Source organism: Podarcis tiliguerta (assembly GCF_965153285.1).
Source record: "Podarcis tiliguerta genome assembly, chromosome: 4".
Lineage (NCBI taxonomy): Eukaryota > Metazoa > Chordata > Lepidosauria > Squamata > Lacertidae > Podarcis > Podarcis tiliguerta.
In genome coordinates this window covers 65,983,067-66,007,723 of record NC_139537.1, presented here as the reverse complement: position 1 = coordinate 66,007,723, position 24,657 = coordinate 65,983,067, and the positions used below count along the sequence as shown (strand labels likewise).

Sequence of the window (24,657 nt, the reverse complement as noted above, 5' to 3'; positions counted from 1 at the left end):
TGTCAGAGCAAAACTGTCTTCAGTTGCTTCTGAAAAGCGCTGATAGTGGGTGTCTGCTGCATCTCAACATGAATGCTGTTCTGCAGAACAGGGGCAGCCACACCGAAACTGCTGCTCTGAATGAGTGTGGAACTTGCAGTTGAGATTCTCTCATAGGTCACAGTGACCTATTGGGTATACAGAGGACAAGGCGGTCTTTAAAGTAACCTGGTTCTGAGCTGCAAGAGGGCCTTATATTTTCGTGGCAACACCTTGGATCGGCAACTAGTGTACATCCCACCCTAGAAATCCAGCAAGCAAGGTGTCCTATGCTGAGAGTAGTTTTCCTCCACAATCAACCTAGCTACTGTGTTCTGCACCAGACTCAGCTCAACATGTTGCAGTAATCTGACGGCGAGGTTGTCAATGCATGGGGAAGGCTCTTTCAAGACTTCTGTTAACTGTTGTCCCAACTCCGTAAATGATGATGGTGATGATTTTCCTATGGTCGATTCATTTTGAACTTTGGCTGTAATTCAGATGTAAATTGATGTATACCTTAGTATGTGGCCATAGAAATGAATGTTTCATTAAAAACAACTAGGTGATTGTAATCCAAAGCTGTGTTTTATCATTCTTCCTCTTTAAACAGAGCGTGGATCACACTTCTTGCAGACCTCATCATATTGAGGTGGGGCTAAGATGAGCATAACCAGTGACGAAGTGAATTTCTTGGTGTATCGCTATCTTCAGGAGTCAGGTAACTTTTTCTTTTAGCGCAACGTTCTATATGTCCTTGAGAGTGTTCTAGCAAAGAAGTTTGACTGGACTGTTGCCAGATCACATAGCAAGATTTAGATGTATAAACAATACATTATATTTTACAGTTTACAAATAGTAGCATTTATCCCCACTGTTAGAGTTCATTTTTGTTAACTAAAATGCATATACCTTGCACTTTGCATTTCACTAAATAAGTGTTCGAGCCTGCCCTTAGCATTTATTATAAACATTTATTTACCACTTTTCAGGTGTAGGAAAATACCAAACTGGTTTCCATATCTGCAAATCAGAAAGAAAAACAGTTGAGGTCACCATGTGCGCTGCAACTCTCCCCTCCCCAGCTGCAAGATCCCTGCCCCACAAATCACCCCCTTCACCACAATTCAGCTTGAAAGGAATATGGTAGTAAAATTAAGAATTTTCTCTGCTGAATTTTGTATTGAGTGTATAGCCTTTAGAACATTGCGCTTGATTTAATTGTTCATTTGCCGATAAGGGCAAGTAAGTGAGTGGAAACAGCATTTATTGTACTTTATTTAAAGTCTATGTGTAGTTGTAAAATCTTTGAGAGATCTGATTACGAACAGCCATCAAGAAGTAGCTTCTACAGGATTTTTATTGGTTTTGTCATGCATAGAAATCTGAGTTTAGAACCACGGGCCAGTATCCAACTAACTCATTCCATAAGCGCGAAAATTCATACTTGCAGAACCTCTCTCTCTCTCTCTCTCTCTCTCACACACACACACACACACACCATGGCCTCTCCGAATCTGCTCTGGAAGATTGGGGAACCTCCTTGAGCAGATGTGGGGGAGGGAGAAGAGGGGAGACAGCTCCATTGTGCGAACACACATTTTGCACTCAGGCAACTTTAAAAGAGGAGAAACATCTTAATATTTTTCAGTTTTTAATTTGAATTGAATTAGGTTGAATTTATCTGCTGCATCTAATGATTCCCCCCCCCATATGAGGAAGTGACTCCTACCCTAGATTCTGAATAATTGGCGAACAACATATATAAGAACTAGCTGGTATTTTTGAACCACATTATTCTAGAAGTCAGTTATTCTGGAAGCTACTGATACATGGCTTTTAGAGTGGTGTGATATTTGAATGGGGCACTTTGCAGTTAGATTGAATTTAAAGAAAATTAGGGTTTACTGTCTTGGCTGCTGAAAAAGCTGCAGTGACCAATTGTGGATAATTTCAATGTTGGAAATCCTTGCAAACTCATTACCATGTGGCAACAGTGATGGCCTATTCAGTGTTGCTGGTTACAGGTGGTTATTTTGACTGACTGCAGAGCACAGTTAAGGACTAAATCTGCAGAGTATAATTTCCCTTGTTATAAAATGAAGCTGGATGCTGTCTCAATTACCTCCTACAACCTTTTTCTTCCTCCTCCCTCCACACACAGAGGGAAAAAGAGCAGAAAAGAATGTTCATCTGTGTAGGTAAAAGAGGGTTTTGTTTTGTATCCTGGCCAAATTGAAAAGATCTCAGATTTTATGGATCTGCAAGCTTAGGCACAGTGAATGGCAGAATGTGGAGTGCTCTTTCATTCTAATGCCACAGTATGCAAATAGGAAAGAGGATTTGTTTCATTTTATCCTCCTCCTCCTCAAAACCTGTAATGAAGAAGAACTGTTAAATGGTGCTAATCTTTGCTAGCTTATTCAAGTTTTTAGAAGTACTTTCCTAGTAAAAGATGTTTCCTCTCCTGCTTTGACAGATGACTAAAATTTCAGTAGTTTTATATTCTTGGCAGATATTGAAAAGAACTGTCATTCAACCCAACGAAAAGGTTATTATTTACACACACACACACCATGAATTTTAGCAAACAGTCATGTGTGCTTTAATTTTGGCCACTATGTAGTTCAAAAAAGAAGATCCTTTCTCCTCCGTTCCCAGGATAACCTGTAATACAAGGGTGCATTTGCTGGGTCTTCGGAAATAATTCTTATTATTGGAGTCATTCTCATCTTAAATTAATGGCTTAGATTGAAATCCTATACCCAACAGCAGCGATGCAGGAAGAGCCCACAGAACTGTCCTTCTAAGGTAGACTCACCTGATCCAATCCAATAAGATCATGAACTGATCTCACTGGATTTGATCAGGTGAGTCTACCTTGGAAGCAGAGTTCTGTGGCTTGCACTTCCTTGGAAGCAGAGTTCATGATCTGAGTCCACTGTGTAATCCACTGTCTGGTGGATTCCTTTATGAGGGCTTCAGTCCTCCCTCTGTGTCCTGTCCCCGTTTACCCCCCCCCCCCTAAAAAAGGGTGCATTTTGACGTCTTGCTACCACACTGAATAGAGTAGTGGAGTGAGTCCCTCTGGAAGGAACACGTCTCAATGATGGCCCATCGCCCTCAGATGCAGTTTGATGGCAAAAACATGCCAGATAGATAGATAGATAGATAGATAGATAGACAGACAGACAGACAGACAGACAGACAGATACACACACACACACTTCATTCGGGGGCTAGACAATGTTTTGTAACTAGGAGAGTATTCTGGAGAAACAAGACTTATTACAGTGCTGCAAGCATTTAAAAAGTAACTGACTCTTCAGAATACTTCATCTTCATTGTGCACGGCTATAAAAAAAAGCTTTATAAAGATGGTTTTCGTTAGGCATCTACTAACAGGTCTGTCACTGCCATTTAAGGGTTAGGGAAACTATTTCCAAGGATCTCATTACACTCCCCCCCCCCTTTCCTCTTTCCTCCGCGCCCCTCCCCCCAATTGTCTCAGAAGGCACTCCCAAGGCCCAGATGTTATACAGTGCAAGATATTTTCCAGTAGACATATCTGGCAGTTTGGCAAAGCAGCGCAGGCAGTTTGAACTACTCAGGGCTGGAGATACGGTTGGGGTGTGGACGAAATTGCTTTCCTCTTTTTTTAAAAAAAGACAAGACTTATTTGTAACTGCAATGATGCATTTCAATCTTTATCCAAGTCTCATTTATGGAAATTATTATGATGGCTTCCATAGATCTCTGCTGCCTTTATAGGAATGTCTACACATCTTAGAAGTCTGATATCTTCCTAATATGCATTCCTACTGGGTTGTTGTTTTTTTTAAGTGCCCATTATTTTTCTAAATATACACTTTATATCATGCATTTATTCATTTTTATCTTTATTTATTTATCATTTGAAAATGAGCAAACTAATAATGCATCCGAAACCACAGTGTTGGTAGGATCATGTTCATTTTGGTGTGTTCCTTCCCACCAGCTGCTTTGTAATGAGAGGGGCAAATCCAGCCTTTGTGAGCAAAGGAAGACATTATGGGCTAGATTCACAAACCTACCAAGAATATCCATGACATTAGTTTTCCTGATTATAACACTAGTGCTTCTGTACTGTTTTCTAATATTCCCTTCACACTGAAGTGCTATGGAACTATGGCCTTCTGACCAATACACAGTGGTACCTCGGGTTACAAACACTTCGGGTTACAAACTCCGCTAACCTGGAAGTAATACCTCGGGTTGAGAACTTTGCCCCAGGATGAGAATGGAAATCGCGTACCGGTGGTGCGTTGGCAGTGGGAGGCTCGATTAGCGAAAGTGCGCCTCAGGTTAAGAACGGTTTCGGGTTAAGAACGGACCTCCAGAATGAATCAAGTTTGTAACCCAAGGTACCACTGTACTAGAATGTCACACTAAATTTCATTGACACCACGCTAGTGGGTTTGGTGAGACACAACAACAAACATCATTGGACAACATCACTGCACCCTTTCTACACATGCGTCCTTCTGTTCCCCTGTGATGAAAAAAATTGTATGCCGGTGTACCATCCCAAATTTTGTCTCTTTATTCCCATGATTTTCCGGGATAAGGGAGCTGCAAGCAGATTTCCCCCTCCTGGAATGCCATAACATGGAAACGAGCACTATATATGTGTAATAGAGTTGGCTCACCATTTACGTGAGGGATCAGTTCTGGGGGTGTGTGCACATAGGCAGAATCATGCAAAGTCAGGACCCCCCCTCTGAACCCCCCCCCCAAAGGAAGCACTCCCCCAGAGCCCTTGAATCTCTTTCCCAGAGGCTGATGAGGAAAACCTACTGAATGTGCTGTTGGAGGGGAAATAAATAAACAGAGAGTGGAAAATTACAGGTTGTGATCGCGAATGTAAAGGGACCATAAATTGTGGGTCCACTGTATTCTATTTTCTGGAAGCGGCTTTTTGTGTGAAAACTCAAATATACTGCAGAAACTTACAGTTAGTGGGGATATTGAATAAACTGCTATGTGAATGCAGCTTAAATGTTGCATCACATGGTTTTGCTACACACACACACACCCATGTTGTGCTACTACCTTGTTTAGATTGAATTGTTTCTCTTTTTGCTTGGTATTTGATGGGGCGGCATGTTCGCCACGTGGAAGTTGCTTTTTGACCTCATGATCTAAAAGTGGTCCCATTTGTTTTCTTACAAATGGAAAGAATAGATTCCTCTGACTTTCATCTCCGAAGCCATCAGAAGAGGGAGTAGAATAGCTGTCCCCCATATATCTGGAGATTTCTCATAATTACAAGTGTGGGTTTGTGACACCTGAACACCATTTCTCATATGGGCAAAATGTTTTTTTCCTCTCCGCATCCTGAATTGAATGATTGTGGTGGGTGACATTAGGCCAACTCATTTATTTTTATTTTTATTCTCTCTTCCTCCAATGTCTCCGTGGGAGAAAACACTCTCCTTTTTCATGTAATCTGTGCTGGCTCTGCCGATCATTGTTTTCTTAGGGGCTGTTTCTCATAATATGCCTGCCACCTTCTGGGTGATGGATGCTTCGTAAAGTGAGCCATTTCATATGTGCCCAATTGCCTTGTGGATTAGTTTTCCAAGAGTTGTCTCTCTACTACTGTCAGACATTGCTGGTGGCGACAGTACACCCCATGGAGACCTACTTATTCAGCAAGCCAGTATCCTCTAACAGCTCACTGCATGAAGTAACTACCATACAGAGGCCGCTTCAAGCAGTTCCTGCAGTGGTTGTATTTTGACTAGCCCTGAGTTGCGTACAGATTTATCTTTTGTTTTTACCTGAGAAGTGATACCATGACAAATACATTTGAGAAGCCCAGATGTAAAAATAGTATATTATATGAGATGTCAAAGCAGATTATCATTCTGTTTCCTCCTTCCATGGCTTTACTTTTTCGGATACTGGACTGCAAAATACAAGCACAACCCATCAATCCGTTGTGAGGGAATCACACCTGTAGAACTTGATGCTTATCACTTCAAAACTATCAGAAGCGGGCCAGTAACCCATTCCAGGAACACATGATTAATTCTACATCCACACACACTGCTTTAAGATTCTTCCCTCTCTCTCCTAATGCTTGTTTGTCTTCTTAGAAGCTGGAGCTGCTATAGAGAAAACTTCCAAAGGAAGGTTCTGTTGTGTTTTCAGAATACTAACAGGCAAATTGGTAACACTAGAATATTGTTTTTAGTCCACTTCCCCTTCCTCCATTCTGTCCATAAAGGTAAAGGTAAAGGTACCCCTGACCATTAGGTCCAGTCACGGACGACTCTGGGGTTGTGCGTTCATCTCACTCTATAGGCCAAGGGAGCTGGTGTTTGTCTGCAGACAGCTTCCAGGTCACGTAGCCAGCATGACTAAGCCGCTTCTGGCGAACCAGATCAGCGCACGGAAATGCCGTTTACCTTCCCATCAGAGCGGTACCTATTTACCTACTTGCACTTTTTGGCGTGCTTTTGAACTGCTAGATGGGCAGGAGCTGGGACCGAACAATGGGAGCTCACCTCGTCGCGGGGATTCGAACCGCCGACCTTCCGATCGGCAAGCCCTAGGCTCTGTGGTTTAGACCACAGCACTGCCCGCGTCCCTATTCCGTCCATAGGGCATAGTTAATTGTCTATGGAGCCATGGAATATTCACGAATATTCTAACTGTGGCAAAAACAGTGCTGCTTTCTTGTGGGAAGCGAAAGATCAGTTTTTCTGACACAGAAGCAGCAAGTCCTTAAACCTAGCAGTGGGCTCTTCTAAAAGGACCCAGGCATTCCAGGAAGCTGGAGCTAGGAGTCTATGGGACAGGAAGTGAATATGTGTGTGATGTAAGAGGAAGCTGATTTTTTTCTTAACTATATATGTAGACCACTATTAGACAAGCCTTCAGTGCCAGGTCTCTATTAACATATACAAATTTCAACATTAAATAACTTCTTTGGGATTTTGTGAAGTTCCATTTCTTTAAAGCATGATGGTGTTGTGTGGAGTATGTGTGTTTTGTTTTGTTTTTTAAAAAAATATATTCTACTTCCTACTTCAGGAATGGATCACAAGCTTTATAGCACCCTCCCTTTAAAAAAGAAAAGAAAAAAAGAGGCCATTGACTTACTTGGACTGGTTACATGCATTTTCAAAGATAATACAGCTCACAGCATCACACTATAAAGGGGCACAGTTTATAAACTAATCATGCTCTTGGCATCTGGGACATTTTCACTTTAGAATGTTATGAGACAACTTCCTTACCCCAAAGCTTTTGTAATGTTACCTTCATTCTCCAGTAGTAATATGGTGATAATTTTGCTCCAGTAATTTCAACTACAAAAGTAACTTGCAGAAAGTTAGCCCAACTTTAAAATAGTTTGCAAGAGGCAGCCCTTGATGTTGCCTTTTAAAAACCAAATTGCTTAGGCACATTATTTATATTTAAGCTTTCAGTATTTTCTCTTACGAAGCCATCTCTGTAGCACATACTGATGGATTTTCTGTGTTTCCAGTCCTGAAGTGTTCCTTAGCTTTGAAGTTTTTAATTTGGTACATTTTTGCAGCAGTTTTCTGTAATCGCAGCAGCTCTCTAAACAGCACTGCTGTGACTGTAAAAATCACAACAAAGCGTACCTAGCTCTTTATCCACTCAGGTTGTGCTGATGGTTACACAAATATTAATTGCTGTAGAAATTGCCTTGAAGTTGCCTCCTGTTGGCAGCAAATGGTGTGTAGGAGAATTCATTGAGGGGTAATGTTGGTTAGTTGGTATTCATAATCAAGGTCAGTCCTTCATCATGGTTATGATGGTTTATACCCCTTTGCATGTTTCCTTCTTTCTACAGTTGCGTCTGCAGCAGTGCTAACCACTGTTAACAGTAGCTGTCATTAGTTAGCAAGTGTTTGCAAATAAGCCTGGCGTCCTCTAGGGCTCCCCCCGGCCCCCAGCACAACTCCTATCAGCCAAAACATCTAGAGGGCAGGAGGCCATCAAAGACCGAACTGCACCATGGTTATTCTGTTCCCTTCCATCTTTTCCATTCTGAACATTTTTAATTCTAAATTTAGAGTTCCAGAGTAGAGTTGTACATGTAACACTGCATTGGCTGCAGTAGAATCTCTCCCCCCCCCCAGCATCATATATACTAACAGTGAGCTCATTGTCTGAGTGTGGTTCCTTATGTAAGCCGAAACCATCCACATACTATAAGAGAGAACTCGGCAGACTTGGGAGAATTGCGAAGTTTGAAATACTGTAAATACCTTTAGGTAACAATAAGTTGGGGAGGTGGGAAGCCCAGATAGCTTAATGATGACTGAGGAGGTGGCATAGAAAACCTAGGGAGGGAGAAAATGGTATGGAATATTCTGGAAGAGAGCATGGCTAGTTGGCTGGAACCCTGAACACTTCACACAGCAATCAATTTTGCTTCTAAGGGTTCCGCCTGGTCTTCCTTCAGAGTAAGGTTTTGTGCCATGGCTTAAAGTCTCAGCATTGTCCAGTCTGACAGTGAATAGTCCACCAGCTGAAGACTCAAGAGCATGCAGTTTGTCACCATTGTGGGTGGTTAATCGCCTTCTCAGCAACCAAGTATGCAGAGCAGATGTCAGCACCAACTGAATGGCGGTGAAAATATCTGTACCCACCTACAAGGCCTCTGTGAATGTTTGCGTGCCAAAACTCCCAGTTGCTACCAGATTATTCATCAGGTCAGCTTTGACCAGCATTTGCGATATAGCTCACGCCTCTTAAGAATATGATTTGTTTTCAACTCCCTTCCAGAATTCAATTTGCCTCTCCTTTGATTACATGTATGTACAGCAGTAGATGAGCTGGTTTCAGCTCTGTGAGAAAGATGTCCTTTATGGAACAGAAGGGCTGAAAATCAGGGACCTCGGCTGAGCTGTTTCTCACTGTCCACTTCCTCTATTACTTCATATTGTATCTGTATTTCTTCCAGCATCTTGGTGGCATCTAGATGAGCAGCACAGCTCTGCCTTCTCACTAGACCAGACATACAGAAATCTTGTGCTACTTCATGACTGCACATGAGCCACACTTCCCTCTTGTTTGATTGGCTTTTTAAACCTAAATTGCAAGTGTGGGGACTGATCAGAGCTGGGAACCTGGTGGAGAGCAGTTTTATGGGGGGAAACTCTTTGCCTCCCCACCATGGTCATGATCAGGGCTCTCACATCTCCTATAGATATTTGTGGGGTGGGGAAACAGCTGTTAGAGCAAAAGAGAGACACCCCCCCACCCCCAATGCAAATGACAGGCACAGGGGCTCTGACTCAGATTGGGACAACAGCAGCGGGGAGGGGTTTTAAAAAGAAACCGTCCCATGTCAAAGCCCTAATCTCATTTGAGGTCCCACATCTGCAATTTGCTTTTTAAAAAAATCATCAAATCATGCTATTGTTAATTGCACGAATGGTGTTGCAGCGAATGGATCAGCAGCAGTTATGTCTGCACTGGGCCAGCAGTGTGCAGTTCCAGTTTATTGTTGCCTGCAAAGAAACATGCAGTTAGAGAGTCTACCTCTTGGGGATGGCTTCTCATTTCCTGTTAGAACAGTTACACTGTGCATGTCGGATTGAGCTGGTAATGAGAACTGTGGGCAGAAGGTTGAAAAGGTGCCTTTGTCTTGTTCTGTGTGAGAGAATGTTTCCCTTGTTGTGAGCATAGGGTTGTAGGCAAATACAACCTGTGCACTGTAAAAAGAGTTTAAGCATCAAAATGGTGTGTGTGTTTTTGCGTAAAAAAAAAAAAAAAGAACACCTTTTGGCTTAGCACAAATTATTTCTTTGCGAAGTCTGCATTCTCCGCAAAGTATGTTTGCAAATGACTGCTAGGAGAAGGAGGAGGCTGTTGAAGTTCTTTGTAACCACCCAACGTAATCTGGTAAATGGATCCTCCTAAATGGCTAGGCTGGCAAAGGTTTTGGGCAGCGCTGTTTTTAGGGTGTGTGTGTGTGTCACATTAAGGAGTGTTTAGGTTTTTCTATCATGGCTTCCCTTCCTCCTTTCAGGTTTCTCCCATTCAGCCTTCACATTTGGAATAGAGAGTCATATTAGCCAATCCAACATCAATGGGACACTAGTGCCACCTGCTGCCCTCATCTCCATACTTCAGAAAGGCCTGCAGTATGTGGAAGCAGAGATCAGCATCAATGAGGTGAGTAGCTGTGTTTTCTTATGTGGAGACACACACCACTTGAGGGTGCATATGGAGTACCTTAGATATTGAAGAACCTACCTCTTGCCTGTCTCCGTTGACTCTTACCCAAGAGCAAGCCACAGTTTTGTGCTGGAATGGATAACCAGGTGGCATTTGTGCAAGGAATCAATACAGAACAGTAAGAAATTAAGTATATTTACAGTGCCAGAGGGTTGGAAAAGATTTAGGCCTTACTGAGCAATTGGATACAATTGCCTTATGTGTCGTTAAGAATAGGAGAGAGAGCAAGAGCTAAAAATACAAGGGAGGATCCGGGTGTCTTCCTGAACAGTAGCCCTCCGTAGACCTCCCGGTGGCTGTGCCACCAGCCAAGAAAGAAGGCATTCATGGGCATCATTTGCTAATAAAGGAGAAACAATGATAGCTTTGTGCATCTGGATTTTCTTTGTAAAGATGTTTACATTAAATCATTGAGAAGGGCTCTTCCTTTGAATTCTCTTGCTGTTTTAAATTATGCTATCTTTAAAAAGAAGCAGCGCATGTGTAAACCAGAGAGGCATGGAAAGATGTTGTCTTCCCATCAGATTTCTTCCCTGTACTCTGTAGTTCCAAAATTTTCAGATTAGACTTCATCCTGAACAAACATGTCAAGAGGAACTGACAAATGAATTTTGTTTTTGTTTTTTACACACATAGTAGATAGTCGTCACTAGCCTTGATGACGGTGTGTGTGAGGCAGTGTGCCTCTGAATACCAGTTGTTGGGAATCGCTAATAGGGAGAGTCCTGCTGCACTCGGCTTCTGCTTATGGGCTTCTCATAGGCACCTAGTTGGCCTCTCTTGTGAAAGAGAAGGCTAGACTGGATGGGCCTTTGGTTTTTGCAGTCTTATTAATTATCGCAGAAGTGAAGGTGAAATGGGGTGAATTTGAGCCTGGCTAGTTCAGTTGGTTAGAGCATGGGACTGATAACTCTTAAGGCTGCAGCTAAGATCCTGTTATGGGGCAGCTGTGTATTCCTGCATTGCAGGGGGTTGGACTAGAATGATCCTCAGAGTTCCTTCCAGCTCTATGCTTCTTTGATCCCAGAATGCCTTTTCAGAGCCAATGCTCTTCTAGGAATCTAGAAAGCTGCCTTATTCTGAGTCAGACCATTGGTCTATGTAGGTCAGTGTTGTCTACAGTGACCAATAGCAGCTCCTGAGCGTCTCTCCCAGCTCTGCCTGGGGACGCCATATTATTATTACTACTACTATTACTAGCATTATTATTAGTAATATTATTCACCTTCAAAACCACTGCATCAAGGCTATTTACACATAAAAACAAAGCCATTTATAAACATGAAACAACAGATACATTTAAGGCAAAACTTAAACCCTAACAAATGGATATTTGTGGCAAAGACCCATTTATACAGCTGGGAAAGCTCATCGGAACAAAAATTACTGCTACTGTTTCTGGAAAGCACAGTTAGTGGGCGCCAGTTGTATCTCAACAAGAATACTCAGTCCAGTGCTGTTCCATCACTGTGTGCTCAGCAGTCCAGAGTGTGGTGATTAAAAACTCGCCAAGAGGCTTCTCTTACAGAAGGTTGTTACAGATGGCTCCGTCACCGTATTCTGCTTGGCATTCTCTTGGGTGTCGCCTGTCCTCTCAGCCTCCTAATTCGTTTTCTTTTCATTTTCCTTCCCCTCCCTCAGGACGGCACAGTGTTTGACGGCAGGCCTATAGAGTCGCTATCGTTGATAGACGCCGTAATGCCTGACGTGGTACAGACTCGGCAGCAGGCTTTGCGGGAGAAATTAGCTCAACAGCAAGCTAGCACGGCACCAGTCACAGCGCCGGCCACCACGGCCACCACAGCTTCTACAGCAACGACAACTGCTGTCCCTCAGCAGAACACACCAAAGAATGGAGAAGCCACTGTGAATGGAGAGGAGAATGGGGCACATGCAATAAGTACGCTTCCTATGAGTGTGGCTCGCGAGTGCCGGATTTTGTGCAACTGCAGCACAACCATTGGTTTGGGTCTGGGCTCCGAATTCATCACCTCAAGAAGTGCAGTGGTTATTTTTTATGTGGAGCTTCCCTTGGGATTGGTCTGGAAGCTGAAGCTGGTTCAGAATGCTGCTGCCAGGTTTTTGAGGGGAACACCTATTGCATCTTTACTAAGGGAACCGCACTGGCTGATGATGAGCTGCTGCTCCATGTTCAAGGTCTGGTTGTTAACATATAAAAGCCCTGAACAACTTGGGACCAGGTTCCTGTGGCTGTAGAAAATCTTTGTCCAATACGTTTTGGATTTTTGAAGCCCAGGAAAGGGGACTCCGTAGGCTTTCAAGACAGAGCTTATATCACCTAGCACAGCTCCTTACCTTTTTGCCTCTGACTAGAAGAATAAATTGGACGCAGGTGGTGCTGTGGGTTAAACCACAGAGCCTAGGACTTGCCGATCAGAAGATCGGCGGTTTGAATCCCTGCGATGGGGTGAGCTCCCATACTTGGTCCCAGCTCCTGCCAACCTAGCAGTTCGAAAGCATGTCAAAGTGCAAGTAGATAAATAGGTACCGCTCCAGCGGGAAGGTAAACGGCGTTTCCGTGTGCTGCTCTGGTTCACCAGAAGTGGCTTCGTCATGCTGGCCACATGACCTGGAAGCTGTACGCCAGCTCCCTCGGCCAATAAAGTGAGATGAACGCTGCAACCCCAGAGTCGGCCATGACTGGACCTAATGGTCAGGGGTCCCTTTACCTTTTTAGAAGAATAAATTATGCAGATATGTGTACTTGTATTTAACTGCATGATTTTATGGAGAACACAAAGCTGATACATTATTGGCATGGAAGTTGGGTTACCTTGGGGAAGAATGTTGATTTATTTAAAAGCACACAGCTCTGAACATGAAGACTCCTTTGAGTTCATGATGCTCAGAAACTGTATGAAGACATGGAGAATAGTTATTCTGCAGCTGTTGCAGGTTTTCAGGATCGTGATACATCCCAACATACTAGCTGCTTGTTTTCTATTGAGACCAAGTTCTCCAGGAATTGCCAGCACTAACCACATGTCTGAGTCTATAAGGATATGCCCGGTTTCCACACCATAGAATAGACACCAGCACTCTAAAATTAAGTTAGGAAACTTCAACTCCTGCATTTAGTCAGGGACCTCATTCACCTGTCCTGGTAAATCACATGAATGTTTTCTCCTCCCTGCTAGCGGGTAGGAGAAAGATATCTGAAATGGGGACCGTGCTTCGCTTTGCTCCAAACAAACCATGTTTTGCAGCACTGGCTTGTTCTTGACCAGCTTGTTCTTGTTCTTGTTCTTGACATGTTTGTGGTTTGTGTGAGTTAAATTAACTATGACGCCCAGTTTGGATATAACACTACATCAGGGATCATGGTTTGTGTGGGTGGGGATGAGCAAAGTGGCCTAGATTCAGTGTGAACTGATCTACTATAGGAAACATGAAGAGAATCAGACTTTTAATCGCAACATCACTGTACTAAAAATATGCATAGTAGTGCACAGCTAGGCAATATAAGGCAGCCACAGGCTTGTCTGTGTTCAAATCCTTGCTCGGTGTTAAGTTCAGTAGATGGGCTTGGGGAAGTGGTCTAACTGAATTTCCCCTAAGTCTCAGCTGTTTCTCCTTACTGTTTCTGAGTCAGCTATTTCCCTATCTTCCCCAACCCCCATTTGGATGTTATAGTCCCAGGATTAAAGATTAATTTATTTGGGAATTATCCATGTGTAAATAAAATTTGTCAGTATAACTATGTGTTACTTTTCCCTATAGGATCTCTTGCCATTAATTGCACAGTTTGCAATGTACAGAAGGGAGCAGAAACTAATCACTGTGTGCGGTTTTCATTGTTGTTATAATTAATGTCATCTTATCAGCAGTTCACCCAGATCATAGTGTGAAATATGACTTGTTTAAAAAGCCTGTTCTTAAATGTAGAGAGTTACATTTCCTTCTGATCTTGGTAAGGAAAGTGGGTGTTTATGCAGCCAGCATAAAGCAATCAAATAAGTTATACGTTATTGGAATTAAATGGTTTTGTCCAGTCTTCTTTGTAAATAATTACAGCTAAGAGTAAAATTTGAAAAAGCAAAACAGAACAAAACCGAAAAGAATAACTAACAGTACGTAATCACTGCCTTACCTCAATGTGTGTGTTTTGTCGTGCAGATAATCATTCAAAGCCAATGGAAATTGATGGGGATGTTGAAATTCCTTCTAACAAAGCAACAGTTCTCCGGGGTCACGAATCAGAGGTGTTCATCTGTGCCTGGAATCCTGTCAGTGATCTGCTAGCATCGGGGTAAGTTAAAGGGTTAGAACAGCTCCCACTGTATTTAAGTTGCATTGATCTCTAGTCAGTGCTGATTTGGAGCATCAGTAATGTGGATCTCATGTGCCCTCTCTGTATGTCATTGTTATGACAGACATAGTCTTAACACATTGTGGCTAATGTGTTCTCTCAAACCAGCTTATAGGATCTTAGGAGGCTGCCCTGTATTGAGTCAGACTGCTTCCTCCATCTTACACCATATTGTCTACTGTGATTGTCAAGGGCTCTCTAGGGTTCTCAGGCAGAAAGCCTTTTCCTCTGCCTGTTACCTGAGCCTCCTTTTAAAACATAGCTACTAGCTATGGCCCTAGCATCTAATAAAATCCAAAATCTAGTGAAATAACTTCCAAGAGAGTGGATTGCCCTTTGTAGTGCATTTTTGTTAGCCTTGTTCTGTCAGGTTTCCAAATACAATTACCACTGCAGTTTTGCTTTACGGTGTTATGGTTAGAAATTGGAAGTTTTGAGGTCCTGGAGTTGTTGTTACTCAATCGTTTTCGGTTTCTATATTGTTTCATCATGTTGTCGTTGAACATGCCTTGCGATTTTTTGTTGTTGTTGTTAAAGAAAAGCAGTCTATTCGTTTGTTGGGTTTTTAAAAAAACAACAACATTTCCTGTGTGTGTTAACAAATATACGTTCATATCCTGTTCCATGTGCACGACAAACACATTTCCTCTTGATAGGTCTGGTGACTCTACAGCCAGAATATGGAATCTAAATGAGAACAGTAATGGTAGTTCCACTCAACTTGTCTTGAGGCACTGCATAAGAGAAGGAGGACATGATGTTCCCAGCAATAAGGATGTAACATCGTTGGACTGGAATGTAAGTTGACTGCTAAAACTCTTGAAGGTGTCTGTGAAATGTAGATTGCTATATATTTTTTTAAAAAGTTGGTGCTTCCATTCCAACCTGGTGTTATTTTACACTAGCAAAATATCTGTCACCATGATGGATGGAGTGTGCATAGGGGGGATTATATACCATAAGGGGGATCCCCGCACACCAGCTGATCTCTTTCAGGAGGCCTAAGCTACTCAATGACAGCGATAAGGAGGACCCTTGCAATTGCAGCATTTTTGCCAGAAACACTTTATTTTCCCATGTCATTATGTGTGGCAGTCATCCCGATACCTAAAAGAAAATAAAAGGTGGGATGAAATGTTTAAAGCTTATATGAGCAGGTAGGTAGAATGATTGTTTTAGAAGTGGCAAGTCTCGCAGTGCTTCTGTCATTTATTCAGTCTCGTAGCCTAGTAGTTCTAGTTCCTCTTTGCAAACAAGTGCAAAACATTTAACAGCTCATAAAAAAAGGTTTTTAGTCTTTCCATGCTGTTACTTTATGCTTGTTACTTGATAGACTTTGATTTAGCAAATCTTCAATCTGAGAAATAGGATTTGCCCACCACGCCCTCTCCATTTCCATGACTTACCCCTTAAGATTCAAAAATATTTTATTGTTGTTTTGTCAGAGGCCTGCATCATTGGGGAACCTGCCAATGGTCCTGGAGCTGCGAAGAGCCTATTACTAGCCAACCCAAGGCTCTTGCTGCCCATCCTTCACCTCGCCTCCAGCCATGCCTCTGTGCATATTATAGTGGCGAGTGGTTGTGACTCCAGTCTGCTGTGACCCCATGTTGGATTACCCAAAATGCAACACTGTAGTTGAGTTTGGTCAGATATTGCATGCTGGGTAACTTGACAAGTGGCCACTGCAGATTAGGTCTGAGCACCAGCTTGGCTCCCATTCCAAAGCACCACCAGTGGCCATCACTGAAACATGTCCAGGGGGTCGGATGGGGTGAGGTGAATGAATGAATGACAGCTGCACTGTGGTGGGAACCGGCGGGGAACCTGGTTGATGTCAAGTGAGGGTCTGTCATTGGCACCATGCTCAGGTGCCACCCCCGGTCCCTTGCTGAAGAATGACTTTTGCATCACTATTCTTGAACTGAAGCCTAACAAATTTATTATTAAAATACACAAGAGAATAGACTTCATCATGGGGTTGGTATACAGCTGGGGGGGGGGAGTACAGTATCCATTTAAGAAGCATCAATTTACCTGCGTTTTGCATGGCAAGCAGTCAACAGTTTGTTAAATACTTCTGCAACATTAACTTGGTGAACCAGAAGCACACTTATTTGGTTAGGCAGTTGGAGCCCTCTTTGTTTATTTATGTGCAAAGTGTTGTGATGTCTTTTATGAGGCAAAGATAAACAGTGTAACGAACTTTTAATTTGCAAAAACAATGCAAGAGTTGTGCAGTGCCTCATTTGGAGTAGAAGATTTATGCTGCCTCTAAGACAAACTCAGCCAAAACAAATAGGTTTGTAAGATTAAAGGTTTCCTTGCTTTGCAGTGTTTACTGCCGTCTGCAAATGAATCAGGTCTCCCACTTGCAAAATCACGTATGCCTCTTCCCAGCGCAGTGAAAATCTAGTTTGTATCCTGTTGTTATCTGTCTTCTTTGCTGTATGTCATGCATAAAAATGCAGATAGCTCCACACTTGCCATCCTCTTTTCCGCACTATGGAATAAATTTTCTGCAAAACATTCTAAAGCTCCCGGGGGTTGTGGCAGACAAGGATGTTTTCTAATCTTAAACTCCAGAGCTCCAGAAGAAGGAGCAGAAGTGCGAATGACATGAATGCAAACAATAGGACTGGGAAATGAGCCGTATGGCTGTAGCTGCACTATTAAAAATATGAGGAAATCGTTATGCATAGCATCCTATCCCAATTGTTATTCTCCACCAATAAATAGACAAAGCTTCCCCTGCCCTGGTGGATTGTAAAAAAAATGTGCTCTTAGTCACCGATCAAAAATGTAGAAATAAAAAATAGTATTAATAAATGTAGTGTATTATATCTATGATACCTGCAGCAACTACATAAGGTGGACCAATGTGATTATCCCCATATTACCGGTGGGGGTAGTAGCTGAAGCTAGGAGTTAGTGGCTTGGCCAAGGGCCACTGAACAGGAAGCCTTGAGAAGCAAATCCATGAGTCATTTGTGGTTCTGCTTTTCAAGCTTATTGTGCAACTTAAGGACAGAGAGGTTCCTCATATGCCCTCTGGCGTATGAGTTCCAGATACATTAGGAGTATTTCTCCTTCCTTTGCGTGTTCTACCAGTAGTGTGATCCACTCTTGCATTCATTCATTCATGCTTGCTTGCTTCCACCTACATTCCAAGTCACGTGAAACATTCCAGATCATAGCTTCTTTGTTGAACGAGAGCTTTCTGGTGCACCATCTTAAATACCAAGGCACCAGCTTACTCTCTTACATGTGGCACGCAGGAGAGAAAGCACACAGCATGTACATGTGAGTTGCTTTCTTTACTTACACTGTTAACCCTCATTTCTTCCAAAGACCTTGAGGCAGCAAACACAGTTCCTTCCCTCCCCTTTTTATCCACACATCCAATGTGTGAGGTAGGCTAGGCTGAGATGTAAGTGACTAGAACCAAAGTCAGCTTGTGAGCTTTAAGGCTAAAGGGGAATTTGAACATAGGTGAAGTATAAAATGTTTGAAACAATGGCCAAGCTTGCACTGAACAAATGTGTGGGTTCTTGGAGCGAGTATCACAGCCCCTTTGCTGCCACTGTGCTACCCAGGCCTAAACCATGGCTTGGCTTAGCATTATATCCAAACCTGAGGTCATGGTTTGGATAAACCACCATCTATAACCAAGGATTGTTCTTAGTTTGCTGCTTGCACTTTGTCTGCGGCCTACAAGTCCCCCTCTTCAGAACTATATATCTCTATTTTTTTCTACAATACATGAGCTTCAGATAAGTTCACATATGAATGTTCACACTTGACAAATGCAACTTCAGGTGATGGCTTGCATGTGTGAAATAGCTATTACAGAACAAATGCCACAGGCAGGGGTTATTTATCACTTGACATGATATCAAACATATTTTAAAATAAGCATCGTAATGCATATATGCATGTGAACTTGGGGAAATGGGCTTTTATTCCCAGCCATTTCCACTTGAAATACTTTAGCCTTCAAGAATCTGATGCTCCCAGATACTCCACACTTCGTTCAGTTCAGATGAGGTCTCAATTAGGCAATTATGACCTCCTCAAGTTGCCAGTTGTGAAGTTGAAAACAGTTACATTTTGGCAGGTGAAAAAACAAGCCTCCCCAAAACATCGGTTATTGGGTGGCCTATAGATTGTATGCATTCGGGTATGTACGAATTAATGAATGCATAAAGTAAGTAAGTGTTGGTTTCTTGTGTGTAAAGCACTGAACTGTAAAGCACTTTAGGAAGCGCTTATTACATAGTCCAGAAGCTATGAAGACTCTTAATGAAGTCATCTTTCAGTTGTTGTTCAAAGGATAAAGAAAATGAAATTAATGGTTGTAATGATCAAAATTAATTGGGACTTTTGTATCAGTAAATATACACACACAACTTTATTGCAGTGCCTAGACACAAAATACACAGTGCAGCGGAACAGTCTTGCTAGCCAACAGAAGGGCTTTAGCCCATATTTCTAATTCTTACTGCCTCCGAGAGGAATTAAGTAAATATATGTAAAAGTTCAATTGAAGCTGTTCTGCTCTGTTCTTTTCTCAGTGGTCTTCTTTAGGGAAAAGGGAGGAATATAGATTGTTGGCATGTTTGGCAGGGTAAGGGAAGGAAATCTCACAGCTCAGCTAAAATACCTCATAAAAATAATTGTGTCACAATTTTGTTTCTTAGCGGTTTAATTGTTCTGACAGTGCAATGCTGCTTTAGCCGTCTTTGTTTCCATCTAGGTGCCAGGAGTGCCAGGCTTTAATTTTGGGTACAATCCAGTAATGATGCTTGCTCTAGCTCAGTGGAGCACTTAGTTTTGCTTGCTTTTGAAAACTCAGGGTTTGAAGGATGAGTTAGTGGGTTGTAGCTGACTCAGGATATTGTGTGCCTCCTGCAAAAAACACCATTTGATTCTCTTTGTTAACATCCCTGCAGACCGATGGGACGCTGTTGGCTACAGGATCATATGATGGCTTTGCAAGAATATGGACAGAAGATGGTAAGATTTATAACAGTATCTGTTTCCAAATAATTAGGTGTTTTGTACTGCTGAATTATTTCAACTCCCAGGCTATTTGAAGGAGCTAACTATTGTCTTCCATACTTTGCAGGAAATCTTGCAAGCACCTTAGGTCAACATAAAGGGCCCATCTTTGCTCTGAAGTGGAACAAAAAGGGAAATTACATCTTAAGTGCTGGAGTTGATAAAGTAAGTGATGAGGTGCATAGCTTGCAAGTATAGAATAGCTCTTGGGAATTCAGCAAAATTTTATTTCTGCTCACCTGGGAGGGGGGGAGGTGTTTTGGAAAGCCTAGATTTCATCAAATTGAGTGATTGCTTTCTTACGGGATAGTAAATCTGTTACATGTGCAGCCTGCCTTGAAACAGGCTGCTTGTTTGCTTGTATGGCATAGTTAGTTCTCCTCTTCAACGTTGCCAGAGGTTTTTCATGCACGTGTGTATGTGCACTTGTACACATCTGTTTTTCCCAGTGCCTAAAAACATGTCACAGGAAAATATCAGGTATACTGATAGTGGATTCATTCTCAAAGTGTGGGTTCTGGTGTAGTTCAAATTGCATTATCTACACATTGAGAGGAAGGTATCAGCAGACTTGAGGCAACCTCAAACACATAGGAATGGATCCAAATAATTAGTTTCCTGCAGGACTGCTTGAAGCAGAGAGACCGTTACTCACTTCATTACGTTGCTTAGAAATGGATGGTTGGAAACAGGGTGTTTGCTTGTCGCAAAGTGTAAGATCTAAACTTGATTTTTCAAGAGGGGCCTAATCACAGCTTCCCTCGGCGCAATATGTTGTGAAGTCACTTGGGGCTTCTGCAAATCTTCTTATGCAAACCTTGAGATTTTCCAAGCTGACTTACCTTTTCAATTATGTAGAGGAAAACCAAGGACCTGATCTAAATCATATGACCTGTTCTGCTGCAGCATCTGTAGCATCAATCTCGATTGTGATGCAAACATTACCATGTCTCCATTATTGGCTATCAATTTCAGGTTGTGGAGGCATCATAAAATTCACCTAAACACACGCTGGATGTTATAAGGACCACCTGTCAACACAACACTGCAGTTTACAGGAGGCTTAATACACCATCATTTCTGGTGTGAATCTGAGAGATTTGCTGAACTGAAGAAATTGACATTTGGTCTCCTTACAGAAACATTTTTTGACTCAGGCTGATTTTAATCTTCCCCTGTGTAATAAGGACAGTTCATTATCTATGTTAGATTTTCTTATCTGTGTTGTATTAAAACAAATGCATTTTTTGCCTAAAATTTTCAGCAGTCAACAACAATGTGTTTCATAGTGAAACCTGCTTTTCTTCAGAACTGAATGTGTGTCTTTTTCTCCCTATCTGCCCCCACCAACGTAGACGACAATAATTTGGGATGCTCATACAGGAGAAGCTAAACAGCAGTTCCCTTTCCACTCAGGTAAGGCTAATTAGCCATCCATGTATTTCTTTAAACATTTTAATTTTAGCAAAAGGCAAAGCAGCTTAAGCTTTAGCAATTAAGGCACAAATCACAATAAACCAGTTGATCATTAAGTAATTCAGAAAAGGTATGCTATACTTTCATACAGTAGCAATCATCTCTGAAAAGACCCTGCTCCATAGCCTGGCTGATTGTTCCTGCCTGATAGATGGAGCCCAGGACAGGACATCATCTTGGAATTATGCTTTGGTGGGAACCAAAGACAACTTTGAGAAAGCACTTTTGGATTCCTGCCTTTTATTGCTGAAAAATGTCACTGAAGATTTCATGACCACCCCACCGTAGCCTTCAAGATCCCGCCATATTTTACTGTATGAAAATACAGTACTGCCGCGTCTTTAGTTTTTGTAGGCACACCAATGTGTTTTTGTGAAGCAGCTTTTACCCAAGATGTGCTCTGTGCATCAGGACAAATATGTGTAAAAATTGTTATGTTATTTGAAAGCTCTTGTGTGTATTTTTTTTTGAATTTTAGCAGGTTCTCTTTTCAACTTTTTCCTGGGTGAATCCAACCTAGGAAGCTTAATCAATTGATTATTGAGAGAGATGGAATGGGAATCTTGGGAATCTTGGTGCATGCTTATCACTGCACCCCAACACATTGGTATTATGCGGGTGTTCCTGGGATGCTGCTCCTGACATTGCGGGGGTACTAGAATCAAAGTGCCAGTCATCATATGGAAGTGGGAAAGGAGCCTTGCCTATTTGCTTCTTTGCAAGATGTCCTCATGTTGCCTTTCTCTGGTTCCCCTTTTGCAGCCCCTGCTCTGGATGTAGACTGGCAGAACAACACTACTTTTGCATCCTGCAGCACGGACATGTGCATACATGTATGCAGACTAGGCTGTGATCGTCCAGTCAAAACTTTTCAAGGCCATACGGTGAGTTTACATGGCCCCTTTAACCTATTGCAGTTCCTGCTGTGACCATTGGAACATTTCAAGGGTGATATATATATATATATATATATATATAATCCTCCGCCTCTTCTTTCTATTAAGTGTGTTTTACTGTTCTTAAGAACAAATGCAAATGAAGCATAGCAAGAAAACAAGACTTTGATGATGACAAATGCAGGATGATAAAGTCCTTGCGACAAACTCATCTGTACACTTACTTGGGAGTAAGCTCCATGAAGGTTAATGGGATTGACTTTTAAGTAAACCTGCATAGCATTGTGTTGTAATGAATTCTTATTGGTGAGTAGTTTTCCCTTCTCAAATGGCAGAAGGAAAATGATTTTAGGTTACTTGCTTGAGGGAGGAGTTGTTCAGCAGTAAAGCAGATGTTTTACATGAACCAGGTCCCATCTTCAATCCCTGGCATCTCCAAGCAGATACGAGAATGACTTTTTTTTCTGGAGTCCTGGAAAGCCATTGTCAGTCAGCACAGATAATACTGAGCTAAATGGACCAGTTGTCTGACTTGACTTGGTATCAGGCAGTTCCCCCTAGGAGGACTTGTTCTCTCTCGTGCAAATAAAACTGAAAGAAGGCAGCAAGCTATATTTTAATCCTATAAAATATTCTCTATAAATCTGTTTAGCTAATGAGATATCATTTCTGTTGTTTCACGAATGAAAGAACCAAACCAATAATTTTAACATGCAATAGTTTATTTGTTGCTGTTATAAATTGAACCCAGATGGCCCTCTTCTGGATAAAAAGGTACAGTGCAGTTTGATACAGAATTGCCACCAATTTAATTATTTTTAAATTTCAGAATGAGGTCAATGCTATCAAATGGGATCCTTCTGGGATGCTTCTAGCGTCGTGCTCAGATGATATGACATTAAAGGTAATTGTGGCTGAAGCCTTTGGAACATATTTTAAAGAACTGTTGCTGGAAATACTGTATGAAATGTCAGCCTTTATTTACATTTTTCAGTTCTCTTTCTTAAATGCATGCGTATTTCTTGGTGAGCTCTCCTAGAACTGGAGAAAATATTTAACGTGCAGATTTTATTCCCCTCTGATTTTGTATAGATTTGGAGTATGAAGCAAGATGTGTGTGTACATGACCTTCAGGCACATAACAAAGAGATTTATACTATCAAATGGAGTCCAACGGGACCAGGGACCAACAACCCAAACTCTAATATTATGTTGGCAAGGTAAAAATGAAACAGTGTTACGCATGCTCAAATAAACAGAAAAGTTTTTCGTTGTTTTGTTAACTGTGTATATAGGGATTATTTCATTTGTATCCCACTCATCCTACAAGGTGTTTAGGGATGCCGGTGGTGCTGTGGTCTAAACCTTGGGCTTGCCGATCAGAAGGTCGGCAGTCCGAATCCCTGTGACGGAGTGAGCTCCCGTTGCTCTGTCCCAGCTCCTGCCAACCAAGCAGTTCGAAAGCACACCAGTGCAAGTAGATAAATAGGTACCACTGCTGCAGGAAGGTAAACAGCGTTTCCATGCACTCTGGTTTTCGCCAGTGTCTCGTTGCGGTTTAGTCATGCTGGCCACATGACCAGGAAAGCTGTCTGTGGACAAACACCGGCTCCCTTGGCCTGAAAGCAAGATGAGCGCCGCAACCCCATAGTTGCCTTTGACTGGACTTAACCGTGCAGGGGTCCTTTCCCCTTTTTGTACCTTTTACAAGGTGTTTGGGAGGTCTACCATACATGGGTCCTCCTCTTTTTATTCCCATAACCTACCTTATGAGGTAGGTTAGTTATGGGTCACCTGGTCAAGTCCATAGCTAAATTGAGATTGGAACACCCAAGTTTACTCCCCCTCCAAAAAAATCCCTCAAATGCTGACAATCAGCAATTAAAGTGGGGAGTTGAGATCAAATTAAATGTTTCTCTAGGAGCCTAAAAAACCTTACACTGCCCGTGCTCACGCAGAATGATGTATGGGTACTTTCAGTGGCGTGTGGTGAAATTTTTCATAGGCGAACAGTTAGGGCCAGAGGGGCCAGTTTATGCGGGCAGTTGGAGGGGTTGTGGGGTTGACATCGCACGTGTGAGCATCACGCCTCCTTTCTAAGCCGGGCAGAAGCTTCCCGGGCTTTGCGAAGGAGGCGCCAGGGGGACACCTAGGGGACTAGGCTAGTCCCCCTAGTCCACTGACCGCACGCCACTTGAGCAAGGAAGAAAATGTTCTGAAGTTTGCTAGAACCTTGACAACGCTCGGTACCTGGAACCTTCTGCTGTCGCTTGTCTCCCATAGTGCTTCATTCGACTCTACTGTTCGGTTGTGGGACGTCGAAAGAGGAGTCTGCACTCACATGTTAACCAAACATCAAGAGCCTGTCTACAGCGTAGCTTTTAGTCCTGATGGAAAATACTTGGCCAGTGGGTCCTTTGACAAGTGTGTCCATATATGGAACACTCAGGTATGGAAATTTCACACCCAAGCGATGAGGAAACGGCTTGGATATAATGTTAACCGAAATAAAGCTTGTCTGTAATATTGTTTGCCAGGGTTAGGCAGCTTCAGGTCCAGAAGCCAAATGGAGCCGTACAGTTATCTTTATTGTGACTCTGGGAGCTTGCC

The 24,657-nt window shown here is 42.3% G+C and overlaps 1 protein-coding gene across 4 annotated transcripts in view; it reads left to right on the top strand.

Moving 5' to 3' along the window:
- TBL1X (transducin beta like 1 X-linked) overlaps window positions 1–24,657 on the top strand; it is a 130,195-nt gene that overhangs the window by 99,108 nt on the left and 6,430 nt on the right. For 3 of the 4 annotated variants that reach the window (XM_083437477.1, XM_083437476.1, XM_083437475.1), the window contains exons 4-15: window positions 632–739; window positions 10,076–10,221; window positions 11,926–12,184; window positions 14,422–14,554; window positions 15,271–15,412; window positions 19,567–19,630; window positions 19,743–19,840; window positions 21,031–21,091; window positions 21,914–22,035; window positions 22,877–22,951; window positions 23,140–23,267; window positions 24,331–24,496. In XM_083437477.1, coding sequence (XP_083293603.1) covers window positions 682–739; window positions 10,076–10,221; window positions 11,926–12,184; window positions 14,422–14,554; window positions 15,271–15,412; window positions 19,567–19,630; window positions 19,743–19,840; window positions 21,031–21,091; window positions 21,914–22,035; window positions 22,877–22,951; window positions 23,140–23,267; window positions 24,331–24,496 — 1,452 coding nt within the window. In that variant the 5' untranslated portion in view covers window positions 632–681. Of the gene's footprint in view, window positions 1–631; window positions 740–1,015; window positions 1,165–10,075; window positions 10,222–11,925; window positions 12,185–14,421; window positions 14,555–15,270; window positions 15,413–19,566; window positions 19,631–19,742; window positions 19,841–21,030; window positions 21,092–21,913; window positions 22,036–22,876; window positions 22,952–23,139; window positions 23,268–24,330; window positions 24,497–24,657 lie in introns of those variants that run through there. The other variant, XM_083437478.1, reaches the window with a different exon arrangement.